This window comes from Pteronotus mesoamericanus, unplaced genomic scaffold (genome assembly GCF_021234165.1).
Source record: "Pteronotus mesoamericanus isolate MK-2021 breed Mesoamerican mustached bat unplaced genomic scaffold, CSHL_Meso_final scaffold_83, whole genome shotgun sequence".
Lineage (NCBI taxonomy): Eukaryota > Metazoa > Chordata > Mammalia > Chiroptera > Mormoopidae > Pteronotus > Pteronotus mesoamericanus.
Genome location: NW_026555328.1, coordinates 3,530,433 through 3,547,666, shown reverse-complemented (window position 1 = coordinate 3,547,666; position 17,234 = coordinate 3,530,433). Strand labels below are relative to the sequence as shown.

Genomic DNA, 17,234 nt, shown 5'->3' with positions numbered 1-17,234 from the left:
GCAGAACTCAGGTGGCAATGCCAACGGCGTCCATGAACCGTGAGGAGGGAGATTGGGGACCCCTGGTTTAGACTCACTACTGTGAGTGGGAGAGTAATCTTGTACTAGGTTCTTTTGCTGACTATCATTGAGTGTTCAGATGTCTTTTGAATAATATCTGACTAAAATAGTACAAGCTAATTTCAGGATCTCTCAGTCTTGTTGGACAACTCAAGTGTGATATTTTTTTGCTTGCAAAGTATTTCGCTTATTTTTTGTGCAACAAAGAGACCAAGTTAAATATATTTTAGTGTTCATCACTAACTATACAAAAATATAGTTTGTATCTATTTGTGTGTTTTGTATCTTTTTATCTCTATGTATATATTTATTTCTACCTGTATGTGAGAATTAAAATGTCAACACTTGACTAGAGATATCTAACTTAATCTTTGTGTGTTTTTTAGGTTATTTTGCACAATAATCAGCTAAATTTACTATAACATGTAATTCTTCCCTTCTTTTTCTGCTATTGTAAACCAGAGCATTCCATTAAATAAACTCTAAGATTCCTTTGAGATCCAAGTTGTAATAAATTCACAGAGATATGACTGTCAAAAGCCCATGTTTGCATATTTTGGGGTGCTCCTAAGGTATAAAATTAACAAAGCAAACATTTCACTTCCATAGCCCTTTTCATAGCATCCTTCACCTCCTTGTTTCTCAGGCTGTAAATCAGTGGGTTTAACATAGGAATTACAAGGGTATAAAGAACAGAGACCACCTTTTCTTGTTCTAAGGAATATTGGGAGCTTGGTTGAATGTAACTAAAGCTTATAGAGCCATAGAATAAAGTCACAGCTGTGAGGTGTGAAGCACACGTAGAGAAGGCTTTGTGTCGACCTGCTGCCGAGCGGATCCTCAGGATAGCAGCGACAATGAAGATGTAGGAGATCATCACAGTCAAGAAAGTGATCATGGCAATAACGCCTGAGAAGATTAAGAGCAACAATTCATTCATGGATGTGTCAGAACATGACAGCTTCAACAGTGGGGGAAGGTCGCGGAAGAAGTGATTGATGACGTTGGGCCCACAGAAAGACAACTTCATTAAGCCAACTGTGTGTGTCAGTGAATTGATTAAACCTCCCACACATGATCCAATGACCAGCGCAACACACACTATTTTAGTCATAGCCACTGTATAAAGTAAAGGGTTCACAATGGCCATGAAGCGGTCGTACGCCAACGCTGCCAACAAGAAGCCCTCGGTGGTAAGGAGGGACACAAAAAGAAAATACTGCGCAATGCATGCAGAAAAAGAAATTGTATCCTGTTCAACAAAGAAGTTCAGCAGCATTTGGGGTGCAAAGACTGAGGAATAGCAGGCATCAACAAATGACAGGCAGCTTAGGAAATGATACATGGGTGTTTGGAGTTTGGGAGTTACGTGGATTAGAAAGAGCATTCCAAGATTCCCACCACAGAAATGACATAGATGAGCAGAAACAACATGAAGAGGAACACTTTCAGTTCAGCCCGATCTGTCAGCCCCAGAAGGATAAACTCAGTAACCACTGTAAAATTAACATGAGCCATGTGTTTTTTCTCGGAACCTGTTAATGATGAGAACATGGGAATAAATGGAGAATATTAGTTCTGTGCAATCGAGATGACTTATTGTCCCTAACTAGGGGTGTCGCTTGAGTTATTGACTTCTCTGTTCTGGTTGTTTTATCTATAAAATTAGAAAAATGTAACTGTAAGTCTCTAGTCTTTTCAAGCAGTGTTTATTTCCCTGTTTTGTATTGAAATTCCATGATGAAAAATGAAAACATTAGCATTTTAGCTCCAGGTTGGTTTTAGTGTGAAGGGAAAAAATGAGTAAATTTCATTCTAAAATATGTAAAGAAACCCAGTTTAGAAAGCATATTAATCAGTTGAAATTTTAATCTGTGTTACCATGAAACTCTTTTAAACTCCCCATTTTGGATTTAAAAGTACTTGATGTCAAACATACCAAGATATAAGAATAAACTGTACTGTGGCATTCAAAGTGACATATTCCACTTATGCCTTCCTGTTTTGTTGATACTCCACATTGTTTTAACTTGGATATAATGAAAGGCAAGGTCCTGACTTCCACAGTCTCTGAGCACCCTTAGAAAAGAGCTGGAGATGCTGGCTTAGGAGGAGACTGCCCATGGGAATGGGGACAGGGCACCCTGAGCCAGGGCGCGCAGCATAGCGAGTAAAAACAGCTTATCGCTGGACTTTGATCTCCAATAGAATTATCTTACTCTGTAAACTCAGGAAACAGAGTCTAAACTTTTTCTGAGGAAGAGCAGAGCAAACCTGTGAAATAAAACAAACCTATCAAACATACCAATGACTTCTTCACAATATTTTTTATGTTTCAATACATTTCTTAGGACATGCAATGTATTTTCTATGAAGTCAGTGCAAATTTTGTTGATTTATATTTCATTTTATCTGGAAAATTTAACTACATTTTCATATTTGCATAAAAAATAAAAATATAATAAATATTTTAAACAGTTCACAGTAGAGTACCTTTACCTCCGTGGAATAAAGGATGATGTTTTTGATGGCTTCATTCTTTCACTTATGAGATAGAGACACTATTTTTTTAGGACAGTAGATAAAACTCATAAAAGGAAAGGGTTGAGAGCTTGCCATAATACTAAGAAATAAACAGACAACTATGTCAGACCTTGCTGCTGACAGGTGAGTAATCCCCATGAATATACGAAGTGATGATGGGTTGCAACTAATCCTTTAGAAAAGAATATTTAAAAATGAAATAAAACATTGACTTGTCATTGTTCCATTAGAAGTTGCATAACAATTTTAACGTTAATGTAGAAAATGAAATAGTGTAGGACAAGGAGTAGGAATAAGTGGCCCAATTACAAATTGCTCCCATCCCTGTCATTTGAAGTGTTTATTAGATTAAAATCTGAATGTCATTTTTTCTATCCCACCTTTTTCTTTTGTATTTTTAACTGATTTGCAGAATCTATGTCCATGGGATATTCAAATAAGTGAATTTAACTTACCAATGGGAGAAAAGATATCCAACACCTTAGCTCATGTAAGAACTTCATGACCACTCGTCCCCATGGTTTATTTCTCTATAGTACCTCCCAAAGATAAACGAAAACAATTGTTCAACTTATCCAATGTTTAGAGTCACCTCACTACAGGTAGAAGTTATAGGTAGCAGAACTGAAATTCCAGTTTCTTCTTTAATATATGAGAACCAAAGGCATAACCTCCAGGGTAAGAAAGCCAAGAGTGAGATGATTAAAACCCAATCATCCTGGAAGATAGATTTGGACAAAACATTCAGTTCTGTACTTACCTTAGCCTAATGGGAGTAGTGTCCCTGGGGTTAATCTTCTGATTAAAAAGATATATTGCATGAGTACAGCTCCTCTGTGTTTCTTGAGGGATTTAAGAAAATCTCAAGAATTTAATGACTCCTTTAAGACATTTAATTTTTTTAATGTTATGATACATAGAAGAAAATATGGGGCAAGAAGAGGTAAAGAAACAGAGTGTAAGATCTCTGAAAAAAGGCAGTAGAATGAGTAGTGATGCCTGCTTGGTGCTGTAGCAAGGGAAGCGTTTCAGAACACACGACCCGGCCTTAGTTGTCAGAAACGCACATACACACACATGCACGCACAAGTGAAATCAAAACCCAAACATAAGCAAGATTTTATGTAGTAGAGTATGGCTTGATAAAAAGCAATTCTACTTTTATTTCCTTGAGTTTTGAGAATGGAGTAAAAGAAAATTAAATATATTGCTTCCTCAAAGGCTGCCTTGACTGAACCCAGCTGCCCAGCTCTTGACTGTTACTTCCTCAGTCCAGCAGGCGTTCGCTGTTAGAACATTTTGGGATTTTTGTCTTTGCCTTAAAATGAGTTGTGAGGGATTCAAGTGGCAATATTTCACATTGTTCTCTTACATATTCATCTAAATAACAAGTGTTCTTTATCTTTTTATTCTAAAAAATAAATTTGTTCTTTTAAATGCAAATTTCCTAAATTAAAAGCTAATGGGACATGTGACAGGAGTAAGAATTCTAAGTATACATTACGCCCAGTGGTGATATTATTTTAGAAGGCCTACAGCATTTCAAGTATCTGATACATTGTGTTTCTTTTAAAACATAATGTATTCCCAGTCTGTATAAAAAGTATTATATAAGAAACAACATAATGATTATTAAGAGGTGAAATGTCTCAGACCAATATTTATTTTCTCCTAGAAAATTGTAAATGAGGTGCAAAAGGTTATAGGAAAAACATTATAAGAGCATGTAAAAACTCAGGTGAAAAGAAAAGCGGCAATAATTACATTCAGAAAGTACATTATCAGGTCCTTTATCTTCTACAGGCCTATCATTCTTTTGAAGTTACATGCAATATCATGTTGAAAAGCATATACTTAAAAAAAAGTCCTCATATCAATTATTAGATACCCAAATGTATCCCCAAACCAAGACCTAATGGCTTTAATACCAATAAAACTGATATTAAATAAAAATTGATGTTTAGAACTCTCATAGTGCTGTAATTGAATTTTACAAATAGAAAATTTTATTAGCATTATTTAAAAAGAATTGGCATATATTTGTTAATATGCATCCCTCGCATTGCGGAGTCATTGGCAGTAGTCAAGATCTGGAAACAGCCCCAGTGCCCGTGAGTAGATGAGTAGGGGGAAAAAAGCTGTGGTACATTTACCCAGAGCAGAACTACTCAGCTCTAAAAGGGGAGGAAATATTACCCTTGCCACAGTCTGGGTGGACCTGAAGGGCATTCTGCTAAGCTAAGTAAGCCAGTCAGAGAAAGACAAATACCGTATGACCTCACTTATACGTGGACTCTAATGAACAAAATAATTTACTCATACATTTCTAACAGGTGTATGAAAAAGGTGCAGGCACTTCGGAGCACTGTTTGGCAGTAAGCTGAATATATGCCTGACTTATGTCCCAGGACTTCTACTTACATGGTGAGGATGACGTGTATATGACTGAGCATGAGATGAGTGTATATGTCTACGAACATATAGAAACAAAAATGCTCTTTTATTGAGGCCAATATTTTTTTCTAGACAGTATGTGCTGGCTAGGATCTTCTGTATAATTTCAAATAGAAGTGCTTACAGTGAATTTCCCTTGTCTTGCTCCCAAAATCAATGGAGAGTGTGGTAATGCTGGATACCTTATCATTAACATTAACTATAACATTGGCTATAACATACTTATAGTCTACAAATATTTCACTGAGTTTTCATCACTATTAGGTATTAAAATTTATAAATATTTTCCACATCTCCTATGATAATTATGTTCTTTTTCCTTTGTTAGATCAGTTAAAACTACCATCTATTCCTAGAATAAGCCTCTCCTTATACTTACAAATATATTCTGTAGAATTTTGGCTTATCTGGTAGAAGATACACTAACCTGTAATTATCTCTCTTTGTAATGTCCTTTTCAGGTTTTGAGATCAGCGTTTCAGTGGTTCTAAAAAATTGGTTTTTCTTTTTCTTTCTTTCCTCTCTGAAAGAATATTAAAGTGATATTTCTTATTGCCTGTATACCAGGAATACATTACCAGAGAAATAGATAAACCTGCTGTTTTCTTTAGGATATGTTTCATCATTATCAATTCAGTATCTCAAACATACTTAGAAATATTTTGATATTCTTATTTGTACTTGTTTTGGTAAGTCTTGTCTCTCAAGGAACTTTTCATTTCAGCTACGATCCCATCTTATAAACTTTTTCATAGTGAAAGAAACTCTAATGGTATTTTCCTTTATGCATATGGTATTAGTCATTTGTTTTTACTCACTTTTTTTCTTATTAGTTTTGCTACAATCTCATCAATTATTCTGTTAAAAGAATGACTTTATTGATTTTCTCTTGTTATGTAATTTTGAGGTTCTATGTTCTTTTTAAATTTATTTTCTTCTTACTTTATTCAATTTGATTTATTTAAAAAGCTTTATATTTTGATGTTGTTAAAAAATAGGTTATTTATGAGTATATTTATCTCCAAGCTTACAAAGATTGACTACTTGGCTTTGCTTATTTAAATTTACTGTGATCAAAAATAAATAAATAAGTTTACTGAGATCAGAGAACAACTTTTTATGACACTACATATAGTCAGTTTTTAAATGTTCCGTATGCATTTAGAGAATGAGTATTCTGTTGGGTGGCATGGTGGTCCATGTACTTCTACCAGGTCAATTAAATTGATCATGCTGTGGTTTTATTTTTATTGGCTTGACCTGTCAATTACTCCAAGGGCTTTTTAAAAAACCCCCAGCCAGATTTATGAAATTTATGATCGCACTTTCATCAGCTTCCTTATAAGCATTTTGAAGCAAATTAATAGGTAAATAGACATTTAGAATTGTTTTTATTTTAACACTAAGACTTATCCCTTTTTTAAAATAATAATTTTCAGCTTCATGTTTGATTTTTCAAATGTGATCACAGCGACTCCAGCTTTCCCTAAGTAGCTTTTTCTTTCTTTTTACTTTCAATCTCTGTGTCCTTGTATCTCCTGTAAACAGTATGTATTGGCTCTCAATTTTGGCAATTTTGCCACCACCTTGCCCCAGGGCTGCTTGATAAACTCTACACACATTTTTGATTGTCTTAAATGGGGAGGAGGGATGTTGCTGACCTACAATGTTAGTGTTAACCTACAATGAATAGGATGCCACACCAATAAATTCCCTGAGTCCAAAGTGGCAATAATGCCCAGTTTAATACACCCTGATTTAGTTTGCCATGACGCTCCAATAATAGTAATGGAGCATCTCTCTGTTAGGTTTATGTTTTTCTTTCTGGCCTTTATTTCTTCCTTGTAGTATGCTATTAAGTTAGTCAAGATGTCACTATTAAATTTGGTCTTCTTAGTCTTCTTTTATTGCTTATAAGATAAATGTTAATATACCTTTTTCTTATTAGACTCTTTTTAAAGGCAATCCAACATAGTAGCAGAGTAGGTGGAAGTTACACTCATCTTTCCCCAGAACCAAACTGGAATTAAAACTAAAATATAGAAAAGTCAACCTGAATAACCAACTGAAGACTCGCTGAATTGCGTCTTTCTAAAAATAGTAATTTACCACACCTAACACTGGAAATAAAAATTTTCAACAGTTTATTTATTCTTTTCTATCATTTATGTCATTTTCACCATATATTTTCCTTTGCTGGCTTAAATCGCCCTTAGAAAATCCAGTTTGGTGTCGTTTTAATCAGCAGATATTTTTGAATTTATTTTAATTATATTTGCCATACAATATTACATTAGTGTTAAGTTTACAGCACAGGGATTAGATATCTATATCCTGCAATAAGTCTGGCACCCATCTCTCAACATGCACAGTTATTATATTACTGACTCCATCCTTATGCTGTACTTTATATCCCATGACTTACTTTATCACTTGAAGTTTGTACCTTTTAATACGTCAATATTTTTAATATTTTTGCAGTTTACTTTTGTGAATGTTTTACTTTGTTATGTTCTGTATTTACATTGGGATAGTTTACTTATGCTTAAAACTTTTTCTATTTGCTATTTCTTATTAATAGTCAGAAAGATTCCACTTTTGCTTGTTTATAATATCTTTATTTTTCCTGCTTTTTTTTGAAGTTTTCTTCCCTGATAATAGAATTTTAAATATTTAATTTCTTTTCCTTTCATACTTTAGAAATGTCAATTCACTTACCCCACATTTTATAACTTCTTTGAAAAGTGGACCCTGTATCTTACTGTTGTTTTTTGACCATGAAGTGTCTATGTGTGGGTTTTTCAGCCTTTCTTGACTTTGGATATTCTGTCCTTCTTGAATATATCTGTTGAATATTTATCAGTTTTGAAAAAATTAGCCTTTTTGTCTTAAAATATCCATCGTATCTATTCACTCTTCTTTTTCTGGAACATTAACTACATCTGTGTCACACCATTGGATGGTATCACATTTGTCTCTCTCATGCTCTGCTCTATCGTCTAATGTTTTTCTTTGCGGTTTAATTTAGATCATTTCTATTTGCTTGTGTTTGAGTTGATTAATCCTGTCTTATGCTTGGTCTGATATGCTCTAAATTCTTTTGAGTTTTTATTTTCAGCTTTTGTGGGATTTTTTTGTCAGAACACCATTTGTTTCTGTTTTTTTAACAGCTTTACTGAGTATAATTGATTTTCAAAAAACAGCTCACATTTAATACATAGAATTTGACGCAGTTGGACATATGGCCACACCTGGGAAACCATCACCACTGTCAAGGTGGTAGATACAGTCGTCACCTCTAAAACTTCCCTCATGTCTCTTTGTTTTGTTTTCTTGTTGTAGGCCCACTTCATGTGAGATCTAACCTTCTGATGTGTTTTAAGTACACATTACAGGAATTTTAACGAGGGACAGCGCATTATCCTGGAGATCTCCGGAACCTCCTCATCTTGTGTAACTGAAACTTTATATTCACGGAGCAGCAACTCCGTAGCCCTCCCCCACCACCCAGAGTCACTCACACTGCAGCGTCTTCTGCAGCACTCTTCACAACAGCCAAGGGGCGGGAACTACCCAGGTGCCCCTCATCGGGTGAATGGTTAAAGGAAATGTGCTTTATTTATACAATACACTATTAGTCAACCTTAAGAAAGAGGGAAATCCTGCCATTTGTGGTCATATGGGTTAACCTGGAGGGCATTATGCTAAGGGAAATAAGCCAGTCACAGCATGAATCCCCTTGCAGAACATTTCTAAAATAGCAAATTCATAGAGGCAGATAATAGAGTGTTTCTGTTTAAATTTATTTAATTCTCTCTTGAAACATTTCATCTTAAAATTTTTCTCTATTTTTTCTTTATTTTCTTTAATATTTTAATCATGGTATTTTCTGAAGTCTTTTCCTAGCTCTCCCATGTAGCTCTCCTATGTTTTGTGCCTTGTTTGTATGTGGTTTTTTAGACTTTCTGACTCTTTGCATATGAGTACAAGATTCATAGAAACTGGAGATGATATTACTATCTGAGGATGAGGGTTTCATTTGTTCTCTAAAAAGGCATCAAGGAAGAGAGGCTGCATGTTAGCTCAATTATTAATTGATCTGAGACTGGACTTTGGAGTTAGAGTTCATTTTTCTTCAACTTGTCCCTGTTTCAGGTATCTAGATTTCCCAAGGTGTTAAGAGGTGTACGTGTCTCTCTCTCTCTCTCTTCAGCCCTGAAACACTACAGAAAGATCAGTTTTAATTCTTTGGAGCTGTGAACTTAGCCTTTTGCTTTATACATCTTCAAATTACTGCAAATGCCTTGAAGGGGTGGTTTTGTGCATCATCCAGGCCTGTAGCTGTTGGGACATCACCAACCAAGCACCTGCAGCCTGGAAGATTTCACTCTGTCTCTCCAGCTCAGTCTCAATATCTAGAGTCTGAATCTTCTTGTACTTGGAAAGAAAGGTCCACCCTGTCTGTGCCTGACTTAAAGCAGAATCAAAGTCAGGCAAGTGTTTTGAGGGTACACCTACACTACACTGTTGCTGACTCTGCTCTAACAGTACTGTGTGTCTTCTAAGCACAGCAAGACTGTAAGAGATTTCAACCTCTGTGGCCCAAAGCCTTCATGTACTCTCCAAGCACCCTCTTCCCTTCAATTTCCTGTGGGGAAAAACAGGTGTGTGTTTAAGATTCTATATCATTCAGTTCATCTTTGATCCAACATAACTGTTTATATACAGCTCCACTGTTTTCTCTTTTCCCAAGAGCAGTCACAGGGCACAAGTGCAAAATCAGTAGGCCCTCCTTTTAGTAGATCAAAATATTTAATATCTGTACTGTTGGGATGCCATTCAAAGTCCCTCCCTGATTTCAGAGGTTCTCCATTTAAGGCTGTCCATCTATCATTTATTGTCTATGATTTATCTAGTTATCTAACATCTATCTATCTATCATCTATCTATCTATCATCTACCTATCTAACTATCTATGACCTATCTATCCATCCCTCTATCACCTACCTATCATTCATCCTCTGTCTGTCTCTATATTTGTTTATGTGTTTGATCCAGGTCTTCTCTGGCCCAGAATATGGCTAATGCCCTGAAAGGAAATATAACCACGTATGACAAAACCTGCAAAGTATCTGCCAAAATATCTACTGATTTCTGAGAGCTTGCAGAGCTCTCTATGCACCACAGACCTTCCTTTTTGACAGCGCCCAGGCTCAGTGAGATGAAAGTCAGCTCACAACTCCATGTCTGGACCTTCCTGAGTTCTAAACCACTCCAGTTTCCATAAGTTACTTTGTTTTATCAACAAATAAAATCTGTAGCATGTCTTGCTTGTCCTGTTATCTTTGCACAAACATGATTTTAATCACAAGCTACTCCATGACCCAGAAGTAAAAATATTCTATCATTTTGTAAGCACTTTTCCCTATGTTTTCTTAACTTTGTATTTTGAAGCATTTTAAATTCTAGAAGTGATTTAAGAGTAATACAAATTCACAAGAATAGGTAATTATCACTCATGACTCATATATCTCACATTTCATGTGGATACCTTGATTGTAGTTCTGTTTGTGATCATACATCTGTGACACAGTTTTAAGGAAATTATCTATTTGTCGGTTAATGTTATGTTTTTAAAAGCCTTAGATAAGAAGGAGTGACGTTGGAGGTCTTTTCCACATATTGATCTTTTTGCTGCATCTTTCACATCCTTATTCCTTAGGCTATAAATCAGCGGGTTTAGCAAGGGGATCACCAAAGTACAAAACACAGAGGAGACTTTTTCCTGTTCCTGGGAATACTGAGAGCTGGGCTGGATGTAACTGAACGTTCCCGACCCATAGAATAAGGTCACTGCAGTCAGATGGGAGGCACAAGTGGAAAAGGCTTTACGTCTCCCCTCAGCTGAGCGAATTCTCTGGATGGCAACGACGATGCGGATATAAGAAACCATGATGATAATGAAAGTGAATACTGCAATAACCCCAGAAAAGATCAAAAGCAGCATCTCATTGTTATGTGCATCAGAGCAGGAGAGCTTCAGAAGAGGGGGGATGTCACAGAAATAATGATTCACAATGTTAGGTCCACAGAAGTCTAGTCTGAGCAAACCTATTGTGTGTGTCAGTGAGTTAATGAGCCCACCCAAGTAAGATGCAAGAACCATCTGAACACAAACTTTTTGGGTCATAAGGACTGTATACAACAAGGGATTGGCTATTGCTACATAGCGGTCATAAGCCATCACAGACAGGATGATGCCTTCTGTGGTTGCATACACTGCAAAAAAGAAACTCTGTAGAACACAGCCAGAAAACGTGCTGGACTTGTGTTTTGATAAGAAATTGACTAGCATCTTAGGGCTAAAGACAGTGGAGTAGCAGATATCACAAAAAGAGAGGTTGCTTAGAAAGAAGTACATTGGAGTATGAAGCTGGGCATTTAGCCCGATCAAGACAATCATAGCCCAATTGCCTACCAGAGTCAAGAAATAAATAAGGGCAAAAAGCAAAAAGAGAGGAATCTGCAAATCAGGATTTTCAGTTAAACCTACCAGAAGGAATTCCTTCACCCCTGTGTGATTCCAAGCTGCCATGCTTGCAGGTTTATACAGCTCTTTAGTTGCAGAATGAAATGATATCACTCAGATGAAAAATAAATGGTGATTTCCTCCATGATCCAGTAGCCATAAGAGTGAAGAGTCCTTAGGGTTACCCTGTAGTTAGATGAAGAAAGGGATTAACTTCAAGCAGTGGACCTTGTGTGTACTACATAGTCCATCTATAATGATTCACTCTACTGGAAATAGAGATTATTTTGTTCCTCTCTTCTCAGTTTGCACAACATAAAATTAAGATAATGAAATTCTTATATCATGAAAGTATTCATTGTTGAAACTGATATTCATACCCAGATATGCCTGTGCCAGGCCTCTGACCCATTGTCTGGTATTTACAAGTCCTCTGATGATGCGAACTACAAACTGAATGAAATTCCACGATAGCAATTTTTTTGTTATTCTCTGCCTGAGCTCTTCCTCTTTTTATCACCCAGCTTACTTATGAAACCCACTTTCATAGTATTCAATCCCTTCCTTTCCAAATCTCAACCATCAAAACGTTTTTGTTTCACCTCCTGCTTGGGAGATCAATGACCGTGCTTGCTAAAGAGTTGAGACAGGAAAAAGACCTAGAGCAATCTTTGCATTTGCTGTTTAATACTAAGGCCAATCAAAACATAGCAGTGTGACTTATCTTGAAAACTCTTCCCTTTTTATTTGTATAGCTTCACTCTCTTCTTTGGTATTCATCAGCATTAAAACAACAAACCCAGAAACCAAAGGAAGAGAGGCAAAGTGTTGCAATGAGGTACCAAAACTCTCTCTATCATGACATAACAATATCAGATATGTTCTGCTTTCAAAAACGTAGACTTCCACTTAGTTTCACTTGTTTTTCATGTGACATAATACTAACACAACAATATTTATGTTTAAATAATAATAAATCAATTCATTCATGTATACTTTTATACATTCTGTCAATGTATTACTTAGTACTCTGTGCTGAGGAATGTTATATTTGCTAGAGATGAAGCAGTGAATAAGAAGAGTGTTATGCTTTCAAGGAGCTTATATTTTATTAAGGAAATAGACCCTTAATGATACACTGTATACAATGATGAAATGTACAGTGAAGAAGAGTAAAGAATGGGATGGTGATAATAAGAAATGGTCAGTACTCTACTGTATAGTGTACTACGTTCCTATTGCTACTATGACAAGTCATCAAAACCCAGTGGCTTAAAATAACAACCGTGCTTTTTGTGCAAGATACTGTGATAGGCATTAGAGATCTCAAGAAGGACATATGAGCTGTACTCTCATGGAAACAGAAGTCTACTGAGGCCAGGATTTGGGTTAGTTTGGGATGTAATCTTCAGGGTATTTCTAAATCAAAACCAAAATCTTTATTCTGTAAGTATAGAAGCTTGCTCCTCACAAACAGACTTTAAATTAAACTCTGTTTATATTTTAGATCAGTGGCTTTGGGAAACACAACAAATCCAAGTCTCACTATATCCAAGGAAAGGAGGGAATAACTTGTTGAATGTGGCAAGTATTTTTTTGTTCTTTAATGAAACATTTTTAATGTCATAATAAAACCTGTTAATAAATCCAGATTTTAAATGCAGAATCATAGTTTTGTAACTTGGAAATGAGCTCAATTTAAAAAAATGGAGGTGAAGGGACAGTTGCGTGTTTTTTAGTTACACATTTTTCTTCTGCAAGACTCCTTAGTGTGATGGGAACATCACATCCCTGGAAGATATTAGAACTAGGCAGGACTGAGTTCCAATGTAATTCTGCCCTTGATCTGTTGTATAATTTGCTTATCTTCAACAAATCGTTTAACATATGAAGACAGTAGTGTTTGTATAACTTTCCTATTGATCATTTAGAGAAAAAGAGGAAAAAAGTGCAGCTTCTGTCAATTTAACTACCATAGATTGCACATAGTAGATGTGCACTGACACGATATTTTTGTATAAGACTCAATACCAGGACCCAGAAGAAACAAGTGTGACTTCAAAAACTTAGCAGTAAGATTTCTCAGAACAGCTTTATCTATCAAAGTCATAATAGAAAACAATAAATAGAGAAAAGGTTACCAAGGATCAAGGTATACTTTTCTCTTACGCTGTTATATTGCAGCTAGAACAAAGATTCCTCGGTCACTACATGCTGGGCTTTGCTATCCCTCAGTGTCATCTTCCTGATAAAATAAGAGGCTGCTTGGAATACTGGTCAGCATGAGAATTCTCTTAGGGAAACAAGGACCTGAATAACATTTCAATAGTATAATATATGCTTCAATGAAAGTTTTTCAACTTTCAGATATCAAAATAAAAAAGATATTTGTTTAGAACATATGAAATTCATTTATAGTAATTTATTTTTTATTTATGACTCCAAAGAGACATTAGAAAAAAACATAGATTAGCGATCATAGACACGTTCCTGATAAGGATGTTGGTGAGAGAAATCGTGAAGTGTATAGCATTTATCATTGTAGTGAAAAGTGAACCCAGACAAATGTCTATCCAAAGAGTTAATGGTTTTTAATGTAATGATCTTGCCATACTGTAGGTGCACAGTTGTTAACCAGACCTGAACTTACTATATGCTCTCATGCAGCTTTACCCACAAAATATGGTTATGTTAACATAATATTTATAAATGAATTCATTTTACTATATGCCATATATCCTTTATTGTTCATAGTGTTGCTCATGTTATTTTAGACTATTAGATACAAATAAACATATAACTGATTAAGTGTTATATGAACTATGTTATATATATAAATTTATAAGTATATAAACACAGTTTAAAAAAATGTATATTGAATGTTTTATGATTAAAATTGTCTACAAGATGGAAAATCAAATGGCACAAAGAAACCTTAACAAACAATAACCACAGATAAAAAATTTAAAAACCTACTATCAACTTTGACATACTGAAAAATACAAAACTACTTAGTTTAGATAGTCAGACTTAAAAAAAAAAGCATGCTGATTTGAAGACTGTTTTATTCAGGCCCCCCTAACGTTGTAGTGGGAAGAAGGAGCAGCTTGTCGTAGCAGAAAGAGTCTTGTGCTCAGGGAATCGGGAGCCTGCGTGCATGCGCAGGGTTGTTACAGGTAGGGCATCGTGGGGGACTCGGGGAATTGAAAATAATTCTTACAATAGCACTAGTGGAATCATAAAATAAAACTAGATGTAAAAGATTTCCAAAAACTATTATTATGTAAGATTGGGAAAAAATCATTTTCCTTGTAATATAGCTAACGTGCAGGACAGTTTTCATTTTCCCATTTTCCATAGAGTAGCTGAAATTTTGAATAATTACACAAGTAGCTTCAGATTCTATATAAACCAATATTAAATACCATAAAGATACAGACATTCTGTAAATTTGCCCTTTTTCACAAATTAAGAACATTTGAAAGAAAAACAAACCACAAGTGAGGAAATTTTCTGGCTGTTTGGGAACAGTAGCAAAGTCATTACAGCTGGTAACAGATTGCTGTAATGTGGAGATAACAGGAAATATCAAACGCTTAAACAAACTCACATTTTCACTTCCTAAACATACTCACAACTCAGAAAAGTCGAGAGTAAGCGGAGTATCTAGAGAAGAACACGTTATCATGATTCTTTAAAGGACTTATCGCTGAGGGCGACGGAGACTTTTTATGTCTGCTTCCTTTTTTCTGGTGCCACAAACTGTGTCTCTTGGTGATGACGGAATCTCAGATGTCCACAGGTTGGATCATTAGCATCTTCTCAGATCTCCTGGGACTGAAACTAATCAGAGAGGCAGGTCCTCTCACTAGTTATTCAGTTAATGCCTCTGCTTTCACTTTAATAAAACATACCCCTTTTGTAAATCAAACAGTTTTAAAAATGAGTATGTTCTCTAAAGCGCAAACATCTGGGTGTGGAAGCACAATACAGAGAATTAATGCCATTGCAAGAACTAAAGAAACGTGTTCCAAGCATATCTATACTACTCAGACAAGTGTTCAAATGCTCTAATGATGAAGTAAATGAAGTTTTCTTTGCTTTAAAATGAGATCATTCATACATGCCCTAGCTACATTACTGGTTCATTATAAAACTGATATAAATTACGTATGACAACATACCCCAAATATATTTTGCAATCGTTCACATTAAAGTGTTGCGTTTACATACACACACACACACACACACACACACACACACACATAGAATTCATTGAATGGTATGCTCTCCTTTGGGAGAATTTTTATAATATGTATGCTTTCCTTCTGTCTAATAATTCAGCTGGCATCATAGATCTATGGACAGTGTGGAAACTTTGCATATATTTCACATAGGTTTAGCTTCCTGTATAACTTTATATTTAGCTTTGTCGAATCATGCAAATAATATAAACATTATCTGTGTGTTTGGAAAGGGTTGTAGATGGTTTTGTACAGTTCTGCTGTTAATTAACAGCATTTCTTAGGTATTTTAGCATAGAAGTAGAATAAGTTATAATATATGCAGATAAATAAAGGAGTGAAATCTTGGGTCAATCCAAATAGTGTACAGAATTTAAATAATTATGAAATTATTATACAGTTGTGAAGATACTGATAAAATATTAACATGTCTTTAGATACAAAATGGAAGATGTTACCATACCAAACTTAATTAGAACTAATAGCAAGGTATCAATTATAAATTATGGCCTGACTTCTCCATCATACTTAGCAGTGTTTGCAGCCAAAAGAAAGTTGGATTCTCAATTAATTCGTCCTATCTTTTTCTTTATGCCATCGATGAGGCAAATGTTATCTCATGTGTGTCAAGAAAATATTTTTATTCCTTACAAAAAATTTATAAATGTATTCCTTTGAAGATAAATATTTTTTAAATATGATCTGCAAATTACATTGTCTGATCTCACTTGAAAAATTGGCATTATTCCTCTCAATCCATTAAACCCATTTGCCACTATCTGCCAATGCTCGATACAAATAAAGTAATGGTGGAGAATTATCCCATGGGCTTTATGTATGTCCTCATTAAATGCACATATTTTTATAAAGAAAACACCAGTTTTAGTATTTTAAGTTTGTGTATTACTTTTATGTGTGAAAAGTAACACAGCTTCTCAGCAATCTCTCTCCACATAGACAGGAGCAGAAAAATAAATCTACTTATATGTAATTGTCACAAATATCCTACCTTATTGTAACATTCTCTCAACTGTGGTTTGTTTTATAAAACATAGATTCAACTTTAATTTTATATTTATTTTATTAAAATTATGTTAATTGCCCTGGTTGGTGTGGCTCAGTGGATTGAGCGTAGGCCTGCAAACCCAAGGGCTGCCGGTTTGTTTCCCAGTCAGGGCACGTGCCTGGGTTGTCGGCCAGGTCCCCAGGAGGGGACACATGAGAGGCAGCCACACATGGATGTTTCTGTCCTTCTTTCTCCTTCCCTTCCCCATGTCTAAAAATAAATACATAAAATCTTTTAAGAAAACTCGAATGGTAAAAAAATAATTTTGTTTAATTGTCTCTATGGGTATTATCCGAGTAGACCTTAGACATGAATAGGAATGAGGGAAATAATGCAG

General features: G+C 35.3%; 2 protein-coding genes across 2 annotated transcripts; both read right to left on the bottom strand.

Annotated features, from left to right (window-relative positions):
* Window positions 1-636: 636 nt before the first annotated feature.
* On the bottom strand, window positions 637-1,595 carry LOC129062615 (olfactory receptor 1052-like). The gene is given in 2 exon segments (XM_054563626.1): window positions 637-1,458; window positions 1,461-1,595. Coding segments are annotated over 2 exon segments (936 nt in total). The 5' UTR covers window positions 1,579-1,595; the 3' UTR covers window positions 637-640.
* A 9,071-nt stretch (window positions 1,596-10,666) lies between these two features.
* On the bottom strand, window positions 10,667-11,653 carry LOC129062614 (olfactory receptor 1052-like). The gene has a single exon (XM_054563624.1). It carries the CDS (start codon window positions 11,651-11,653, stop codon window positions 10,667-10,669), a length of 987 nt encoding a protein of 328 aa, XP_054419599.1.
* Between the last annotated feature and the right edge of the window lie 5,581 nt (window positions 11,654-17,234).